Here is an 18,311-nt window from a genome sequence, read left to right as displayed (position 1 = left end):
TTTCAGGCCCTTGTCCATCTGCTTGTTGCTGCATGGTTCCAATGGAGTATTTTTGCTCGTGCTCTTCACTTCTGCAAGTGGTGGGAGGTTTTCCTGTGGCACACAGATGTCCCAGATAGCACAGGTCTGCCACCTTTTTGTGAACAAGGTTCAGATTGTGCTCACTTTGAGTCTGGAGACTAATTTCTTCATTTTCTTTCCTAAATTCATATCTGAGGGCTAAAATGTTGCTGTGCTTATTGGTTTCAGCTGTCTGTAAAACCAAGCCTTTTCAATTATGTTCTCATTTGATTTTAAATCTGAGACATAAAGAGTGTGCATATCTCTGCAGAAGGAACGTGGACTTAACTGATGGGCCATAGAGAGAGTTGTCCAGACAATCAAAATGATTTTCTTCACTGATGATTAGACCTAGCTAGAGCTCCATTCACACCTCCTTGAAGCTCTGCACTTGGGTACAGTGCCTTATTCACAGTCCCGGAATCCTCGCTTTGCCACAACTCAGACATCTTTTGAAATTATTATTGAGCTTCTGCAGTGGAGTAGTGCATCTCCAGTGATAATGTAGAAAAGGACAAGTTAAAATAAACAGTAATTTCCAGTAACTCCAGATTTGAGATGTGTTGCCCAAATGTCACATTCACTACCCACAGTCCTTTTTCTCATTTTCCACAAGTCTCTTGCAAGCCCTGCTATGCGCAGTAGCATTTAAAAGGTGGATGACTCTATGTAATCTGTACTGCTAATGTGTACTACTGGGGTAGAAAGTAAACTGATACACAAGATCCTGACATGGATGTTTGAGCAGATGCCCATAAACCTCATATCTCAGTGTTAAGTAACCTTTCTTCCTATTAGCATTGTATTGTCTTTCTCAGAATTCAGATTAGCTGATATGGATGTGCTTGGTACATCATCCTCTCCTTCTGCTAGTTTTCAGGATTTTGGAACCTCATTCTTGCACGTTTGCTTGGCGGTAGATGAATTGTTCTGAAGGCCTGTGACATAACTGTCACTGCAGGAAAGCATTTTTGAATGGCATTTGTCTGCGCACATCAGAACTGGGGGAGATAATTTCATTTCACTTTTTGCTTGGCAGTTCTTTGTCCTGCTCTCCATCATCTTTTCTGTGTACTGAGTAGCTGTGTTTGAAGAGAAATTGGTGGGTTTTTGTTTTGTTTTCATTCTTAAAGAAAATTCTTCACTTTGTGGTTCTATTCATTTGGTGATTTTATTTCTCGTTTTAGGAGCTTTTGTATTTCTTTAAGGCAAATGGGGCATGTTAGTGGTTATTTGTAATTCTTATTTTGTTCAGTGGGTTTCCTGTTATGCAAAAATGTAAAGCTTTTCTCACTGTTCTTCCAAACTTTTGTTTTCCTGTCTTGATAGTTTTGTACATCTGTGTCTGCTTTATAACCTGTGGCTAAGACGTACTTGCCCAGTTAAGATCTGGCTTTGTCTTCATGGATGCCTGACTATTTACTGTAAAACTGTGAGTTGCTTTAGAGCTCTTCAAGAAGCATATGGCTTCCTTAGCAGCTTTCCTAAATGGACATGAGGGCACCAAACTATCAAAAAAAATTCAGCATGTCTTTCTTACATACTCGGTCCAATAGTCGTCTTATTTATTTCTGCCACAGAAAATGATAAAGGGAGCTTTGCAGTACGTAAGTTTTGCACTTAGAAAACATGTGCATATGTGTGCATTACATGAAGTGTAATGTTTCTACAGGGTGCACAGTCAAAATCCCGTTAGCAGCTTCCTGTTCAAGCTGCCCAAAGCTGAACACTTACACACCCATGTTTTACAGCCTCTTTTTGCACCTGAGCAGGGCATCAGTCTGGTGAGACTGGATATTTACTCTCCACCTTGTGCCACCTTAGCATAGCAGTCTAGGATTATTAATAATACTTCTCTAAAACAGACGAGATGGAGCTAGGGATCCGTGTTTTATTGCTGACGTTAGTAAGATGTCGTCTTGTTTCCGGTGAATTGACAGATCAGTAGTTTCCAGCAATGTAGTAACTTAGCACCATTTTGCATTAACCGGTTCATTATCGGCAGTGAAATCTCTTTGGTATAGAATTTTTGATGGGGACAAAAAGTATGGAAAATACATTTTGGTGTCTTAAAGGGATAATGGGTTTGCTGAACACTTCATAGAGAGTATGATGCGTATCCTCTAATAGCAAAAAGGATGTCAGAAGAATAGGAGGACAGCAGTATCTACATATGGCAGTTAATGGAACAGTATGTTCTTTCTATTTCTGTTAGCAGAGGACATAATTTGCAAAGATCTACTTGAAGATAGGAAATATATGGCAGATGAAGAAATAAGTGAGGACTGTGAACATATAAATGATATGCTAAAGGAATCTGAAACTGTAACAGAGGTTTGCTTTATTTACTTCTGATGCTAAAAGGAGCACACTGAGGGTAGCTCACTAACAAAAGCCATGTTTCCGTTAATATTTATGAGCTACGTTATTAAAATGGTCTACACAGCAGTGATCTGCATAGTGGTAACATCAGAACATAGATGATCATAGAGAGAAAACATGATGTGTAATTGGAGAAAATGAGCTGAAATACGAGAGCATTTTTCTCTACTGATCTTAGTTGCAGTAATTTTAGCCGCAGTTTGTTTTTAAAAACGACGAAGTCAGAGAAATGTAATCTTTAAGTTGCACAGATGACACTACTGGTGGCTTTGAATCCTGCTGCATTCATGTTGGATTTCCCTTTTATTAAATGTATTTATACTAGGTTGTATCTTACTTAATTTAGCTCTCCTTTCTGTTGCATTTTAAGGCTTTCAAGTGTTCATGAAAGGAAAATACTTCAGCTTCACATGAGAATTAACGAGTCAGGTGATGGGGACATCTCTTATGTGCTGAACTGCAGTTGAAAATGAAATTACTGTGTGTATTCTCAATACAACCATCATACACCTTGATTTGTATTTTATTTTTTAAAATTGGTTTGTGTAAAATGCTTCACTGATTTAAAATAGTTCAAGATGACTTGCAGGTGTGTCTGTTCTATGCAGAAGACTTGGTCTCATGCCTGCAGTTTTTCTGCTTCAAATTAGGAGAGAAAATCTCTGAGATAAGAACATCACCAGTTTCTGTCACAGTTTCTGGTCCCTGTTTTGATGGGCAGCGCCAGTATAATGATGCACTCCTTTAAACTAGAGTTTCTTTCAACAGCATATTTTCAGCAGAAATATTTGTTAATATACACGTGGAACTTTCTCTTCTCTTCTGCTATTATTTGCAGATAGTTTGATAATAAGCTTGACAGATTTTTCCTCTCATTTTTAGTCTTCCTGTATTGGTTCAGAATGCAGCCATGTTCTCTTCAGACTTTCTGGCTGATGTCCTTTGGTCTCCTACTGTCTAAAAAAGCATAAAATAGATAATGCTGGTTCACATTCCGTGAGTGGCAGAACTGATCGTACTAAAGCTTACAAATGACCAAATCCCTTTTGACTCCCAGAATGTAGCATTTTAAGACCTTTCTTCAAAACTTTCTGCCAAATTGGCTTAAACCAGCTGGGGCAAGAAGGAGAAGAATGCGTTTCTAAAATCTCACCCTTTTATTTCGTTTCTTTTTCTGGTATGCTCACAACAGCTGAGATGGTTTTCTCTTTTCTAGACTGAGGCAGACCACAGTAATGCAGACGGTCTCGGCAAGTGTTTTGCCTGAAAGAGAGAACCTTAGAAATACAACAAAAAGATTTGATGTTCATCTTATTATTCCTTTAACCTAAAATAAGTATTGAAGTGTCTTCAGTAAGACTGCAGTTCAGCTTACTTGTTTTATGTTTCTTGTTTTTTGGGGAGAAAGGGGTTGAATGAGAAACACAAATCAAACCTCACAAAATGTAATGGAGCTCCTGTGGTGGCTGATTCTAGGTTTATGGATTGACTCGGTTCTGTTATCGCACTGAACTGCCTGCTTTGGATCTAAACATGTACAAACCTTGGGGAAGTTTAAAGTCTATTCAGAATTTGGACATATCTCTCTGCATATAGAGGGGATTTATCTTTTGTGTAGTACAGATACTCAGAGCCTTTCAAAATTAGGGGTTCCCTAATTGATTCTGTATTTTTCCTGATGTCTATAAAGTTGTACATCCAGTTAAAATTTGCTGCGGTTCCCACCAGATACTTTCTGCTGAGAGTTCTCAGCATTGCTGTTCTCTACGTAGAGCTGTTTGTGCACAACGTGTGCGTGCAGTTTGCCACTGCTTTTTGGTACCAAGTGTTCAGAGCAGGGAAATCACAGCTTAAAGGAGGCTGTCAGACCTCTGTTACAAGAGGACGATTCCCAGGACTTCCATGAATTTAGGTGTCAGCTTCTCTGTTACAGTAGTTTAACTTCATGGCCTTTAGCAAATCATCGTATGGGAGACTGGAAAAGTTCTTTTCAAGTTCTCAGTGTGTTATTTTTATATTTGTCAAATTCTTTTTACAAACTTTACAAGGAAAAAATTGTAAAACTTGTTATTAGGCTGACTAATGGGATGAAAAGAGAAGTTTAGATGTCTTGTGAAACAGATTGTTTTTCTCAGCAGATTTTAGGTGACTGTTCGCAGCAAAATTATGTCTAAAAATAAGTTGTGTCCACTTCTTTATGGGTTGATTGAGAATAGAAATTTCCACACCATTCTCCCTTTAATGTGACCACAATGGGCAGTTATAATTTGTCCATTTATGTAAAAAGAATAAATTAGCAAGCTAGCCACCATAAACTGTTAGTATATCCACATTTGCTGACATGTTTATTGTAATTTGCAATATGCTTGATGTCGATTTTCAAAAATGTTCCATTTTCTTTTTGAGAGTGTGAGTTATAAATTCATGAATCACAGAAAGCAGTACTGTAATAGAACTTAAAAGTTGAAAGCACTACGCAGCACTCCTCTGTGTCTCTCTTAAAAGAACAAAACCAACACCAAAAAACACAGGAGGTTGAAATTTTTCACAGTTTGATTAAAAGTCTGAAACCTCGTATGCATTTTACAGCTAAACAAAAGGTTCTTGAGTGCCTCTCCGTATCGAACTGAAGGCAGCTAATGAACATGTCATCAAGTGTCTTGAGGAAATCTAAATACGGACAAATACTCAAAGTTCAGTGCACCACTCAGAACACTGCACAGAATCTCAGAAAAGAAGTCCAGTATTTTGTCTAAAGACGTATTTTTAACATTATGTTTTAGTGGTATGGATTTCAAAGGAAAGAACTTACCTCCAAAAAACACATCTAGGAATTAAAAGTGGCCCCTAATGAACAAACAAAGGGAGTAAAAAAAAAAAAAAAAAAGAACTAAAGAAAAAGGAAAAAAAAAAAACCAAAACCCAAACCGGAGAAGTGTTTGCAACCATAAAAGTAGAGTTCCAAATATCATTCCTCTTACAACATGTTTCCTGAAAATAGGCTGTGGAGCACAAAAGTCAGTTCTGGAAACATTAGAACTATGAAACTAAGTCCAGTAGTCGGCACTTTCAAAAATAAATAAAAACATCAGGCAACAACTGTATGCTAATTGCATTTAAGAAATGAAAGACCACCTACATAGGGGGAAAAAACGATCTCATTAGGGGAGCTAAAGCTGATAGTTGAGATTCGGATTCTGTTAATGAAGCCCCTTAGGCTTACATGAAAAAGCTTACAAAATCGCTGCCTTTTTGTTAGTGATGGAGCAGCAGCACAGGATGTGTACAGCCATCTCACGTCCACCGACTCAAGTGTGCTGCAGTTATGTCCACGTGCATCTCTTGGCACTGGCCTCACAGTTTGATTTTGCCCTGTTCAGAGGATCTGAAGAGACTTTTCTTGTTGGGTGCACTCATTCAGCACATGGAGAAAGGAGGCTGCCAAGAGCTGGTTGTGCAAGGCCTCTTGTGCACTAGTTTTGTGTAACACTAATAAATCTCACAAATCATTGTTTTTCTGTCTGTGAAGTTGTGTTTACCCAGCTGACACAGGTCATAGAATTCATCTTCAGACATGAAATTTTAATTTATTGTGACTAACTATGCAACAAATTATTTTCGTAGCATGGACAGTTCTGTGGTGGAAAAGAATTTCGGATAGAGTATTCAGGCAGCCTGTGAGTCAGAGAAGCAGCTTCAGAACTGCTTTTCCAATAGTCCCCAGCAAGTCCCAGCCCTGCCTGTCCGGCCATGTGGAGCTGCTGGCTCGGTGGTCCTCCTCCTGCTTTCTCAGCCTTTGAGGCTGAGCTCGGCCATTTGATCTGTGCCCCTAACAAGGACTCACCACAAAGTGGCTTTGGAGGGCAGCACCCTGAAATCTCATAGTCAAGGAAGTTGAATATTTTATGAATTTCAGGCAAGACAATAAATAGTGGAATTTTTCAGCAACAATAGTGAGAGGCCTGTAAGTCTGACTTCTGAAGCCGCTTACACTGGCCATCCTATTCCCTCTAGAGGAAGTATTGAAAATCAGTTCTGACAGTGCCCCACTCTCTCCCCATTGGCCATCATCAGATTATAGATCTTCAGAAACAAAAGGCCCAGGCTTCCTCTCATTCTCTCAGAAGGCCTTCTGAAATGGAAAAAAATAAAATAAAATAGGGAAGGTCTTGTGAAAGCGCATCATCTGTTCTGCTGCTGCTACACTTGGATGTGCTCTACACAGAATTACACAGGAATGTAACTGAATATATCTTTACAGGGTGTAGGCCTGCCTATAACAGACTTAAAGCAGCTCAGGAGGTATGTCTCCATTGATCATTAACTCTTTGTTCCCCAATATTTCCATTCGTAGTATTTGGCTCTGATTAAGTTCATGATTCAACTGTGGAGCATTAACTTTTTCAGGCAGAAGTTCTGCAGAGGCCTTTCTACACTCTTTGGGGTCTGACTTTAGCTTCTGTTTCTTGTTTGACCTTGTAAGTCAGCTATGAAAATTAGAGTTGAATGTTTTTAATATCGTAAAGTGAGGTTTAGACCTTCAAAATATATATATATTTCTGCAGCTGCTGTTGCTGCTTAAAAGTGGCTCTCTGAATCCTTCCTCAGGGATAGGGTCTCCTAAGACCTTTGTACAGTGAAGAATTAAGACAGATGCCTGGACAAGAAGGGAATGGTTACAACAAAGGATGGATGTTCACTGGGAGAAAAACAATGGAAAACTCTTCAGCATTTAATTATTAAATTCTATTGCTATTGCTGTTTAATCGGTGGAAAGACACACAAAAAATCCCCTTTGAATTCAGAGCAGCTCAGCCAACCTTAGATATGTGTATGACGTGTAAGGGACAGGTAAGAAGCTGGAAAATTAAAAATACACAAAAACCCAAACATTAAAAAAATCCTCCATTATATGAAATCTGGCAAAAAGAAGGCCTTCCGTAATTATTGGGTACTGCAATAAGAGTTTCACACAAACCTGCTTCAGTGTTACTTGAAAAATGAATTTGGGTTTAAAAAAAAAAAACCACCACATTTGGCTTGGTCGTTGGCTAATAGAGCATATTCTACTCCCATCCCAAATCACACGCAGCTTGGTTGGAAAGAAGACAGCTGCTTGGGCACTAGTGTGCTTCAGTTTGAAGTACATCTAATCTTTATTGAGTTATTTGAGCCTTGTGTGCCAAGTGCAGAAAGGCATGCTTTTGTGGGGAGAGAATTTCTTTCTTCTTTTAATATTAATGTGTGATTTTGGCCAACGGAGTAGAGCTTAGGAGACAATAGCAATTCTCTAAATGCATTGGAGTTAAAATCCAATAAATATACCAAATGCTTTAGTATAAATCCTCATCTAGTTTGTTGCTTCTGCATGAACCACTGCCACTGGAAATGGATTTCAAACGTTTTATTTGTCTGTTAATTCTGAAAGCTTCTTAGTGTCTTCTCACTCTTTTTGTTGTTTTTTTCCGCACTCTTTTGCAGTTTTTCCATTAGTAATCTTTCACATACCATAAATTTGGAATGCGTTCCTTAACAGTATATGAGATTCTGGGTAAGGCAGTCTTACTTGTAAGCTCATGCTCTGTGTTACCCTACAGAATGAACTGGTTGCTAGGGCAGATGGGCTGGGGTCGAAGCCAGGTTCTGCTGAACTCAGTGTTGCAGAGACCAAAGGGTTCCAGGAAACGTTCCTTTACGGGCCTTCCTGGTAGGAGTGGACGACCTGAGGGGAAAAAAATCTGCCCTGAGAGCACCAGTTCCCAGGGTATCATTTACAGCACGGTCCTCCCATCTTAGAATGAGCAGTGCAGTCATGTGAGACAGCTTGCAGAGGTGTGAGGTACTGCTGATAGGGCGGTGGAAGATTCCTTTCCTTAGTAATTGCGGTGCTGTTATCACAGGCTGTGATGTGGTGTCTTGCAGAATCCTGTTAACTAGTTTTGATGCAAGTTCCAAACCAGAGGGCAAATTATAAGACAGATGATCAAGAATGCCATTCAACTTTTGCCTTCCATTTATGTGATATTTTTGTGTTAATATATATTATTAATATATATATATAAATATATTCCATTTATGTGGTTTTTATGCAGCAGAAAGCCTAGCGGGGCTGGAAGAGCTGCAGTAGTGCGTATGCGACAGCAGTACTGATTGGCAGTGCTTACAGGGAGCACTTCTCAGCCAGTTTCATATCCCCTCATCCTGCTTTCTGCACTGCAGCCACAGTGTGAACAAGTGACTTGTCCACAGCAAGGCTCCCCTCTCAAAATTAGCATTTAAAATCTAACATGCTGTAAGACTCATGGGTTTAGTGACGTTAAGCTTTCCTGCTCTGGCTTTCATGCTGTTGCTGCAGCATTAAGTTATTTCATAGAGCTCCTTCCTCTTGCTGAAGCACAATAGTCCCAAGAATCAGGAAGAACTACTTCAGTCCTTCCACAACAGGAATGTTTTGCGTGGCATGGTGTCTCTTTTTAGAACAAGGTCTTGTGAATATTGTTCAGTGCGTGTATGGCTGTGTCTGGTTGGGCCTGAGCACACAAACAACTTCTAAGTTAGCTGAAAACACAAACCTTCTTTTGACTGAAATTGTAGCACAGCAGTTGCTCTGATCTCTCAAGATGTTATGAAAGGGGCACATGGACTCAGGGATTTCAGAGGATTATAGAGTAAGTGCACAGCAATTACTAACGTGGAAGCTGACATTCAGATCGTGTTCATTTAGAAACTAATGTTCCTGAAGGTGTTATGCAAATAATTGCTTTATATTACTTTCTAAGCTAGTTTTATGCGTTTGTGTACAGAGCAAGTCCCAGGGAGCTAATGTCAAATAGACAGTCGTGATCCACTCCCATCAAGTCATCATCAAGGACAGCAAAGTTACTCTTCTATTTGAGGTCACATAGGTATGAAGATCCCTACATACAAGATAATGGAGTCAGCAAATGCTGAGATGAAGAAGTACATGTCAATGGGATTAAGATAATACAGAGTATTAATATGGCACCAGGCAGTGTTGCTGCAGTTGGATGTTTGACAGTGTCTCTATTCCAAATTCTTTTTGGAAAGGCTTAGGGCCCATTTACTGCACAGTAAGATTAAACTCACGATTGAATGGATTACAGTCAGACGTTACAATAAAAGAAATCACACTCCAGTGATAATCATGGCTTGTGCTAGTAGTATGAGTCACCTCTACATCCGTTCTCTGATGCTGGATTTTATCTGTTTTCCAGGTGTTATTTTTTATTTTTAAGTGGTATTATTTTATATAATTTTATTTTTAACTGCAAAAGAGATATAGGTAGAAAAAGTGATTTAAAGTACAGATCTGGAAAGCCTTAACATGCTCAGTTGTTGCTGCTTTATGTGCAGAAATTCTCATTTGAAATTGTTTTGCTTTGCTCTGAGAAAAGCTACCAAAGTTCTTGCTGCTTACTTTACGCATCGTTGACGTTTCATTCTTACGCTCTTTTTTTCTTGTAAAACAATTATATTTTTAAAAAAGCATTCAAAGGTTTTAAAAGCAAATAACCATAAAACAGACATGGATTCATTCAATTTTTTGTTTAAAAATTGTTTTTATTAATTGCAGATTACAGCAAAATTCTGGTAAAAACATTGAAGCAATTAAAAGAGAAAGGAAAGAAATGAATCAGAAGTTTAGAAGGTTCGTTTTTTACTCTTTTACATTGTGCCAGTTTTCTGCTTTCCTCTTCTTTGTTTAAGAATTGTTTAAATGAGAATATAATTTATACAATTCACAGAAATGCACTGCAGCCCATAAACTTGCCCACATGTTTTTGGGAAGCTACCATGACAGTGTGTGACATTCTCAAGAAATAGAAAAGAATCTAAAATATCTTTGTTCTTCTCATACAGTGGTTAGAGCTTCCATTAATACAGCTGAAGCTCAATTCAAGTGCATTACTGAATGAATTGGTATGCACTGCGTTGTACGCCGTTTCCATGAGAGGATAATGAGGAGGAACTCACTCAAACGAAGGATGGTATTTATTAAGACAGGTGGTCGTAAAGCCATGGCTTTATTTTTCCTCGAAATCTCTCTGTTAACTTGGAATTTCTTGAAGATGTTTACCAACAGTTATTTCATTTTTGGAGTCTTACGTTTACAGCTTTGGTTGCAAGCACAGCACATCTGCTGTACATTACAAACGGACTACAAGATATTACATTTCCATTGATAGTGTTAGCAATGTTTAGAGAGTAAACCTTTCTGTAATTCTAGCTCCTGTTCTTTACTGTCTCCCTTATCCCTTGCCTTCCTCTTCTCAACTGCATCCTTTTAACTGTCTTCCCTCTAAATCCCATCTCTTCATTTCTTCCCTTTGTGCCCAGACCCTGTCTTTTTCTCTCAAGTGCTTGATTTGCTTGATCTACAGCGTTCTCTGTTCCACTCTTCCTGGTTGTCAGAATACAAAAATCTTCTTTAGTGATACTATTGCCATTACATGTCCCCTTGAGATTCCTGAAAAGATCTGGCTGTCTGCGTTGGCTCTTGTTCATCTGCTGTGCTCAAATTTGGCAGAGTCCTCTCACAGAATTAGTAGCCTCTAAGAATTCATTTTTGGCCTGACTTAGTGTGGGTAATGTACAGATGATCTCTTTTGAGAGATCTCTAATATGATACAGACTTCTGGACATTCACATGTGCTTAGCATCATAAAAATATGCACATGTTATGACTTTTATGGCTGAAAGGGTTACGACATGAGCAAAACTTCAGCATTTTCATTGTAGACAGCAGAGAAGTGCCAGTTAGTGTGCTGTGAAACAGGGCACAGGAAGCTGATCTTCTGGTTGGAAGCAGAGGTAGATCTCAATGTACATCACCTCTCTGTGTGACCATTTAATTTCTCCTACTGAGAAGGGCAATGAACTGTGGGTATTACGCTTCCAGTGATTTGTGATTGCAACCTGGAGCCTGTCAGGAGCTTCTTTAGGCACAGCATGAATTGAAGGAAAGTGCAGTTTGTGGCTGTATTTAATCCTCCACAGCTTGAAAATGCAAATTCATCGACCTTGTAAACGCAGCTAGGACTGAACAATGAGCGTGTGGTACTTGGACAACTCACAGCCAACCTTTACTTTGTGCTTTGTTCACTGATTTGGTAAGGCGAGCGTGCTGTCTTGTTGGATGGGTCACAGACAGCATTCTCGCTGAAACATTCATCAGTCACCCTTACGCCGAGGTACAGAAGAACGATAGCTAGAAGTTAAGGTTTCCTGCTTAACATAAAGTGTTCCCAATGTTTTACGTGGCCCGCAGGTTCCCTTCCAATATTGTCATTAATTGCAAGACTAATAATTGTATCTGAGACTAGCATGAAACATGGCATGTGCAGCAAGGCCCATCCGTTTTTGTTGTTCTTAATTCATCAGGTTGATCTTCCGTTTTCATAGGATTCCAGAAACAACATCTGGCCCCTGATGTAAGCACACATGGCAAGGCTCCTGCCCTTCAGGAGAACAGTTTAGTGCTCTACTTGGTCTTGCTTTTATGGCAGAAAAAGAAAAAGAAAAGATCCGTTGTAATAAACAATCATCACTTTTTCAATTACAGTGTGTCAATAGATTTTGGTAAATTAGCATTTACACTGAAAATATTTTAATATTGGGAAAAATAGATTTTGTAATCAGTGTTCCTGATTAATTCCTTCTTCAGAAATATATTCTGATAATAGCAACTACTCATAATAAAACCCAGAAAAGGCTTTCATTTATTGTGGCGGGGGAAGTCCTGCCAGTTATAAATGCTCTACATAGTTTCTTTACAATTTTTATGTTCTTTAGGCCTCAACAAAAACCAAAGCTCCTCTTCCAGGTTTGGTAGCAAAGAGACCATTATTCTCCAGCGCTAACCTTTGGCCATCATTTTGGTAATAAGCTTTTTTAACATTTTTTAGGAAAGTATTCAGCTTGTCAGTAGGCACCATTGACACAGTGCAGCCGCCCCATCCAGCTCCAGTCAGACGTGACCCGACGGCCCCGAATTGCCTAAAACAAAATAATAGGAAAAATAATGAAAAATAGACCAGAAGGGGGCAATTTGTCACATATAAAATTCCTATAGAAAATTAGTGAATGCTGCACTCAAAAAATACATCAGTGTCGTCTGACTTGCTTAAGTTCACTTGGTTGCACATGATAGTCCAGCAATCTGTAATTACCATTTTGGACAAAAAAATTCTAACCCTTTAAACTGCAATGTAGTCATTTCTGTCAGTTCTGAGTCATCCTCTTTTGCAATGCTTCAACATCAGCTGTTCTAAGGATCACAGCATAGCTGAGATGAAGAAAGCAGGGGAAGAAAAAGGGATTTTGCTAGCAAAATTCATAAGGCATCAGAAGTGAAAACAGAAATACATGACAAAAATAACAAAAGAGGGTTCACAAGCTAATTGCACAGGATGTAGGCATGCAAGCCATTTTCTAATGTGGCAAAGACAAATAGCTCTATTCTTCCAGGACAGAACTAAAACATGCTGAAGATTCACAGGCTTCTTCCGCAGAATGACTGAGAGGGCCAGTCAAGAAAAGGAGAGTTCAGAAACTCCTCAGAAGTCATACGCAGAGTCACACATCTGTCAAAGCTGAAAGGACTGGGATAGGTATCCATCTTTAGAGGAACCACGTGAACTTAACAGATTTACAGCAGTAAAGGTAAAATAAGAATATATTGTCAAAAAGGAGAAGAAAAATGTCCTTAATAAGGAGGATGAAGAGAGGGAACAATGACAAATAAAACACTGGAAATATAAACCATTCCCAGCCTCATACAAGCCTGCTAGAAATGTCCTGCAGCAAATCCCGTGCCATCACTGTGCAACATTCAGATGCCACCTCATTAGAATTTAGACTAATTACTTTCGTTAGTTTGCTGACCTGTGCTGCTTATTTTTAGTTAGATTCAAAAAAAGTAGGAAAATACCACATGGCCTTTGGGACGTTTCTAACACAGTCAGAACAGGATGGTTCAGAAAACTCATTCAAAATCTTTATTCTCATGGGAGGTCTAATCTGATTTGCAAACAAGTACTTGTGATACGATTCTAAGATCCATGCTTTTGTGAGCCTTCCTGGCCCTAGAATTGGTTTTAGGAGAGTGAGCATCATGTGAACAATGTATTAGAAAATGACAGCTCATTCCAAATAGGCTGTACTGATTTTTTGTATGTGTGTTTTATGTTAAATGAATGTGGTATACTGCTGGGTTAGTAGAAGTTTAGGTCATATTTCAAGCAAGTACTTGCATATGTGTTTCATTCTAAACATGCTTACATATCTTCCTGAATAGAAACACTTTCTTCAGTGTGTCTGTGTGGTGCCACCCTGCATATTGACTCGATTTTATGTTCCTTCTTTATTTCCTGTTGGTGTTTTATTTTTCTTATTATTCCTGTAAGCCGCTCATTCTCTGATGCAATTTTTTGTAGTTTATGGTCCATGGAGCAACCTCCTAAAATGAGCAGGATCCAATCCAGTCTCAATTGCAATCAATAGGGAAATTCCCATTGACTTTGTAAAGCCCAATCCTCTTTTCAAAGCGGTAAATCAGCTGTCTGTATTCATTCTGTCTGTTACCTCAGTCAGAACGTTGTATTTCAGATGGTGTCTGGCTTTTATTTTGGTGGGCAACTGAAATCCCTTCAGAATTGTTCTGAACCTTTCATTGATTTCATAATTCTCTGTGGTCATGATCATGCCTCATTTTTACTGAGTCATTTTAAAATACTCAGTTGAAATAAAGCATTATGTAGGCAGAAAATACGCCTGTTTCAGAGCTGAAGTCACTGTGTTTCAAAATACTGTGGCTACCGGTTTCAAATGCGATGTGATCTGATGCTGAGGGCGTAACGCTGAGGGGCTCGGCACTCTGATACCTGGATGTCGGGCACCTGGGATGAGCAGAGGTCAGCATCTGATTCTGCACACTGGGGAGCAGTGCACGGGAATCACCTGTGCCAAACGTGAGAAAATGAAGTCTGAAACTGCCTCTTCCACTGAGTCTCGCTCAGCTCAGTCCTGTGTTAGGCTCTGCTGGTAAAGCAGGATTCATAGCCGCACATTCTTTTCTTGTGCACCAGCATTTAAAGTATGCATTTATGAAGAAAGGAGCAGTAAGAGCAAACAGTGACTCTTCCAACAATAATCTTGTGGATGGAGCACTCACCCACACAGAGGGTGATGTGGATTTAAGATGTGGGAAAGTACCCAATGCACTGCCTGGACTATAGGGCAGTCACAAGGACAAGTAGTGGGGAGTGAGAAGAAGCACGTAAAGAAAGGCCATGGATGTCAGTCATCCGGTGTTGGGGGCACTCAGCTGAGTCCTTTGCTTCTTGAAGAGTTCATCTACCTTGCTCCAGTGCTCACTGATTAAAGAGAGAACTGTGTGCATATGAGAGTGAAAACAAATGCTACAGCAAATGCGAGATGAATAAGAATGGAAGTCACACAGTTTGGGATATAGCAGCAATAGGTAGAACACAGAAGTAACTCATTTTAAAAACAGTTCTGTTGGGAGAGCTGAAAAACACTGAGCAATGTTGTTAATTCAAAATGCTCGCATTTGTGAACCAGCTATTTAGAAAGCATGGAGTTAACGCGATGGGATTTCAGTATTAATTTAGGGGTGATGTGGTGTGTACTTGTTTTGTAGCTCAGTGTGCATTTGAACAACATCTTTAAGTTCTGTTGGTTTTTTTTTGTCTCTGAAAGTGCTGCAAACATGTTGGGTTTTTTTGTTAGTTGATCTTTCAAATTGTATCATAGCTCCAGACTTAAGAAAATAATGCACCTGGATATAACCTAAGAACTGTACCATTTAAAAAGTGATCATAGAGGATTTGGCCATCTTCCACTGGAAGAGGCGTGGCAGGTAACAAAAATTATCAGCTTTTATACCTCCAAAAGATGGAGAATAGGGGACTGAAAGTTATTTCCAGTATTCAAACAGTCCGGGAGAAAGCACCTAAGGAATTTGCGAGCTCAGTTTCAGCTTTTTGTCCCTTAACTGTTTAGTAAACCACCTGTGTTTTAAAAGGCCAACAGGTAAAACAGCTATTAATAGCACGAGAGAGGTTAGACAAAGTACAAATCTTCTGTCTTCACGAAGAATAAAATACTGACCCACTGGCGGTTACGCTTTTCAGCACTACAAACCACAGCAAGTATGGATCCCTTTCCTTCTTGGCAGATGTTGTACAGTAAAACATAAAGATCTGGGCAAAACAGAAAACATCTGGATATGCAGATTATTCTTACAGTTTAAACCTTGTAAGGAGAGAGCAGCAGTAGACTTGGGCAATTCTGTGGAATGTATTTTTGGAAGGGCTTTTTAAAGTTACAGGGCAGCTGTATATCATTTGAAGTAAAGAATGTAATTTATGTAGTTGCAGGCCATTCCTGTAGTCACATCAGCCAAGGTTTCCTAGAGTGACTAGAGATTTTACATGCCTTCATTTTTTAATGCACAACTTGAGAAAAATTGAGCTTTTTTCCCAATAGTTTTAAAAATGACATGCTGGCTTAAGCTGCGTGCATCTACAATAGCTATATGCTTTTACAACTCTAATCAGAAAGTCATTATTGAGTACTGAACTTCTAAGAAAGGAGGTATTTCTTAAGGACTATCCACGATGGATAAGACTGTAAAGAATAAACTAATAATTTATTTGGTTTTTGCAATGAATATAATAAAAACCAGTTGCAATCATTTAAAAAATACCAGTTAGAAATCATTTTTTATTTAATGGCACTCTGCTGTGGCACGCAGCTATGCCCATCACACTAGCCATGGGCACTTCTGTTGATAAGTTAGAAATCTGATGTAACATGGGCACACACGTCACTTTTTTCTTTGCTATTTATATTTTGGTCCATGGAACCGAAACGGTCTGATTAATTTCAATTCAATTTAGTGAAATCCTGACTGCGTGCGCCTTTCCTTTTGGTTCTGTGGCTGTCAGTGCTGCTGCCTACAAGCTAGTGGCACAACACTCAAGCTAGGCTGCAGAGTTGTGAAAGCACAGAGCTCAGCACAAATGAGAAACAGAATTTCCATCCCTGTACTGGGATTCGTTCTGCTGTACACTGCTCCAAACATCAGTATTGGCCTATTCCATATAGCACAGGTAACCCCGTGCTGTGGTGTAGAACTTGTTAGTTTATACCTACTTGAAATGGTAGTTTTCTCTCAGCATTTCTGAGAACCTGCCCTATTAGAACACCTTAGTGAAGGCACCTGATGTGGCTGGTTACATCTGCAGAGCTCAGCTATCCGGTACTGCTGACCAAGAAATCACTATTGGGAAGTTACTGTAACTAACAATAACACAGGGGTTCATTTGTAAGGCTTTTCCTCTGTCGGTGGAGTCACAGAACAGGCTGCTGATGGCTGGTACCAGATCTGGACTTTGCAGCCCATGCTTTTCCATAACTCCGCAGAGCACGATTCATGTCTCCAGCCGACTGTGGAGACGCCCTCCCTGAGTGGCTGGGACAGCCATGCTGCAACTGCCTCACTAACGGAGGGACTGTGGGAGCTCATTCTGTTATGTGACTGCTGTGTGATGTAACAGATTGAACACGGCCTGTGCGCTGCATACAGGAATGGCTCCCGAGAGAAGGAACAAAAATTATGTTGTTAAATTACTACCAGACTGTCCAATGGCTATCAGGACTTCTGTGTTTTATCACAAAACAGCATATGCATCCCACATGCAAAACAATCTGTGAATGTCCAAAAGTCTTGCATTTGGTTTTTAAGTTTGTGGTTTTTTGGCTTTCCGTTTTGTCTGCCAAATTAATGAGACTAACCTGATGTATTAAATAATCATCAGTATCATACTGTATCAATTTACAAACCTGGTAAATGGGTATTACAGCTTAATAAATGTGTATGGCTATAACAGTAAGAATGTATATGGCATGTTGCCTCTTTGTAAAATTCCCATTTTCATTATAAGCCAGACTGATGAGTATTAGTTATATATAATTAATTGCTGGTAAGCAAGTGCTTTTGTAACCTTCATTTTTAAATGGTAAGGTGTTCCTTTTATTGATGTTGAACTGAAGCAGATTCTGTTTTCTCGCAGATTTAGAGATTTGGAGAAAAGATAGGATACTTTTATAGTCTCTAATTCTGCACAACAGGGAAACAACATTCCTTGACCTCAGGCTTGCAAACACTTACGGCACACTACATTTCCTGGAATGGCAGTAACCTCTTAATGCTCTGTCTTAGGGCAGAGTTTCCCAAACTATGTGTGCCCTTCTCCATGGAGAACAGGAAAAGTAAAAGGTGAGCAGAAGTATAGAGGTGGTATCTCCACGGTCTGTGATGAAATGAATGAGAGCAGCAGCTGGGAGAGCTGGCTGGAGCAATGGCAGGGATAAAGTAGCAGGGAGATGGCTTTGCTGGGCAGCTATTTATTCCCGTATGCCCCTGTTAAAGTGATTACCAACCACTGATTTCTTTTCTTTTCACTGAATTTAGATCAAAGTTAGCATAAGTTGTCTGTCGTGTGATTAAACATACCAGAAAAAAAGGGAATTAACTGAAGTGTGTGCATCCTTTTGTGCTGTTGCTGTGGTGTGGACGAAATACCATATCAAATGTGAGTACTAAGTATTCATTTTTACTTTCTCTGTTAACACATGATTATACCAGATGTGACTGTAGAATTATGAAAATAATGGCCTGCTTCTTGGGGAGGAGTAAAGAGAGAAGAGAAGGGGCAAATGACAGGGAATGCATTTTAGAGTTGAGAGGTCTGGTTTTACTGCGGCCAAACTGAGTTAGGGAATGCAGTAAATGAATGAGGCTGGGGCAGGGAGGCTGAAGA

At 39.4% G+C, this 18,311-nt stretch overlaps 1 protein-coding gene across 2 annotated transcripts in view; it reads right to left on the bottom strand.

Annotated features, from left to right (window-relative positions):
- Positions 1 to 10,002: 10,002 nt before the first annotated feature.
- GALK2 (galactokinase 2) overlaps positions 10,003 to 18,311 on the bottom strand; it is a 48,997-nt gene continuing 40,688 nt past the window's right edge. Inside the window, exons 10-11 of one of the 2 annotated variants that reach the window (XM_042875978.1) lie at positions 12,325 to 12,459; positions 10,003 to 11,957 (exon numbers count right to left, since the gene is read on the bottom strand). In XM_042875978.1, the coding sequence (XP_042731912.1) occupies positions 11,945 to 11,957; positions 12,325 to 12,459 (148 nt within the window). In that variant the 3' untranslated portion in view covers positions 10,003 to 11,944. Of the gene's footprint in view, positions 12,460 to 18,311 lie in introns of both variants that reach the window. The other variant, XM_042875976.1, reaches the window with a different exon arrangement.

This window comes from Lagopus leucura, unplaced genomic scaffold (genome assembly GCF_019238085.1).
Source record: "Lagopus leucura isolate 7727_CA_CO unplaced genomic scaffold, USGS_WTPT01 Super-Scaffold_100015, whole genome shotgun sequence".
Taxonomy (NCBI): domain Eukaryota; kingdom Metazoa; phylum Chordata; class Aves; order Galliformes; family Phasianidae; genus Lagopus; species Lagopus leucura.
Note: the sequence above shows the minus strand (reverse complement) of the source record. Positions and strands in the feature narration are given on the sequence as shown.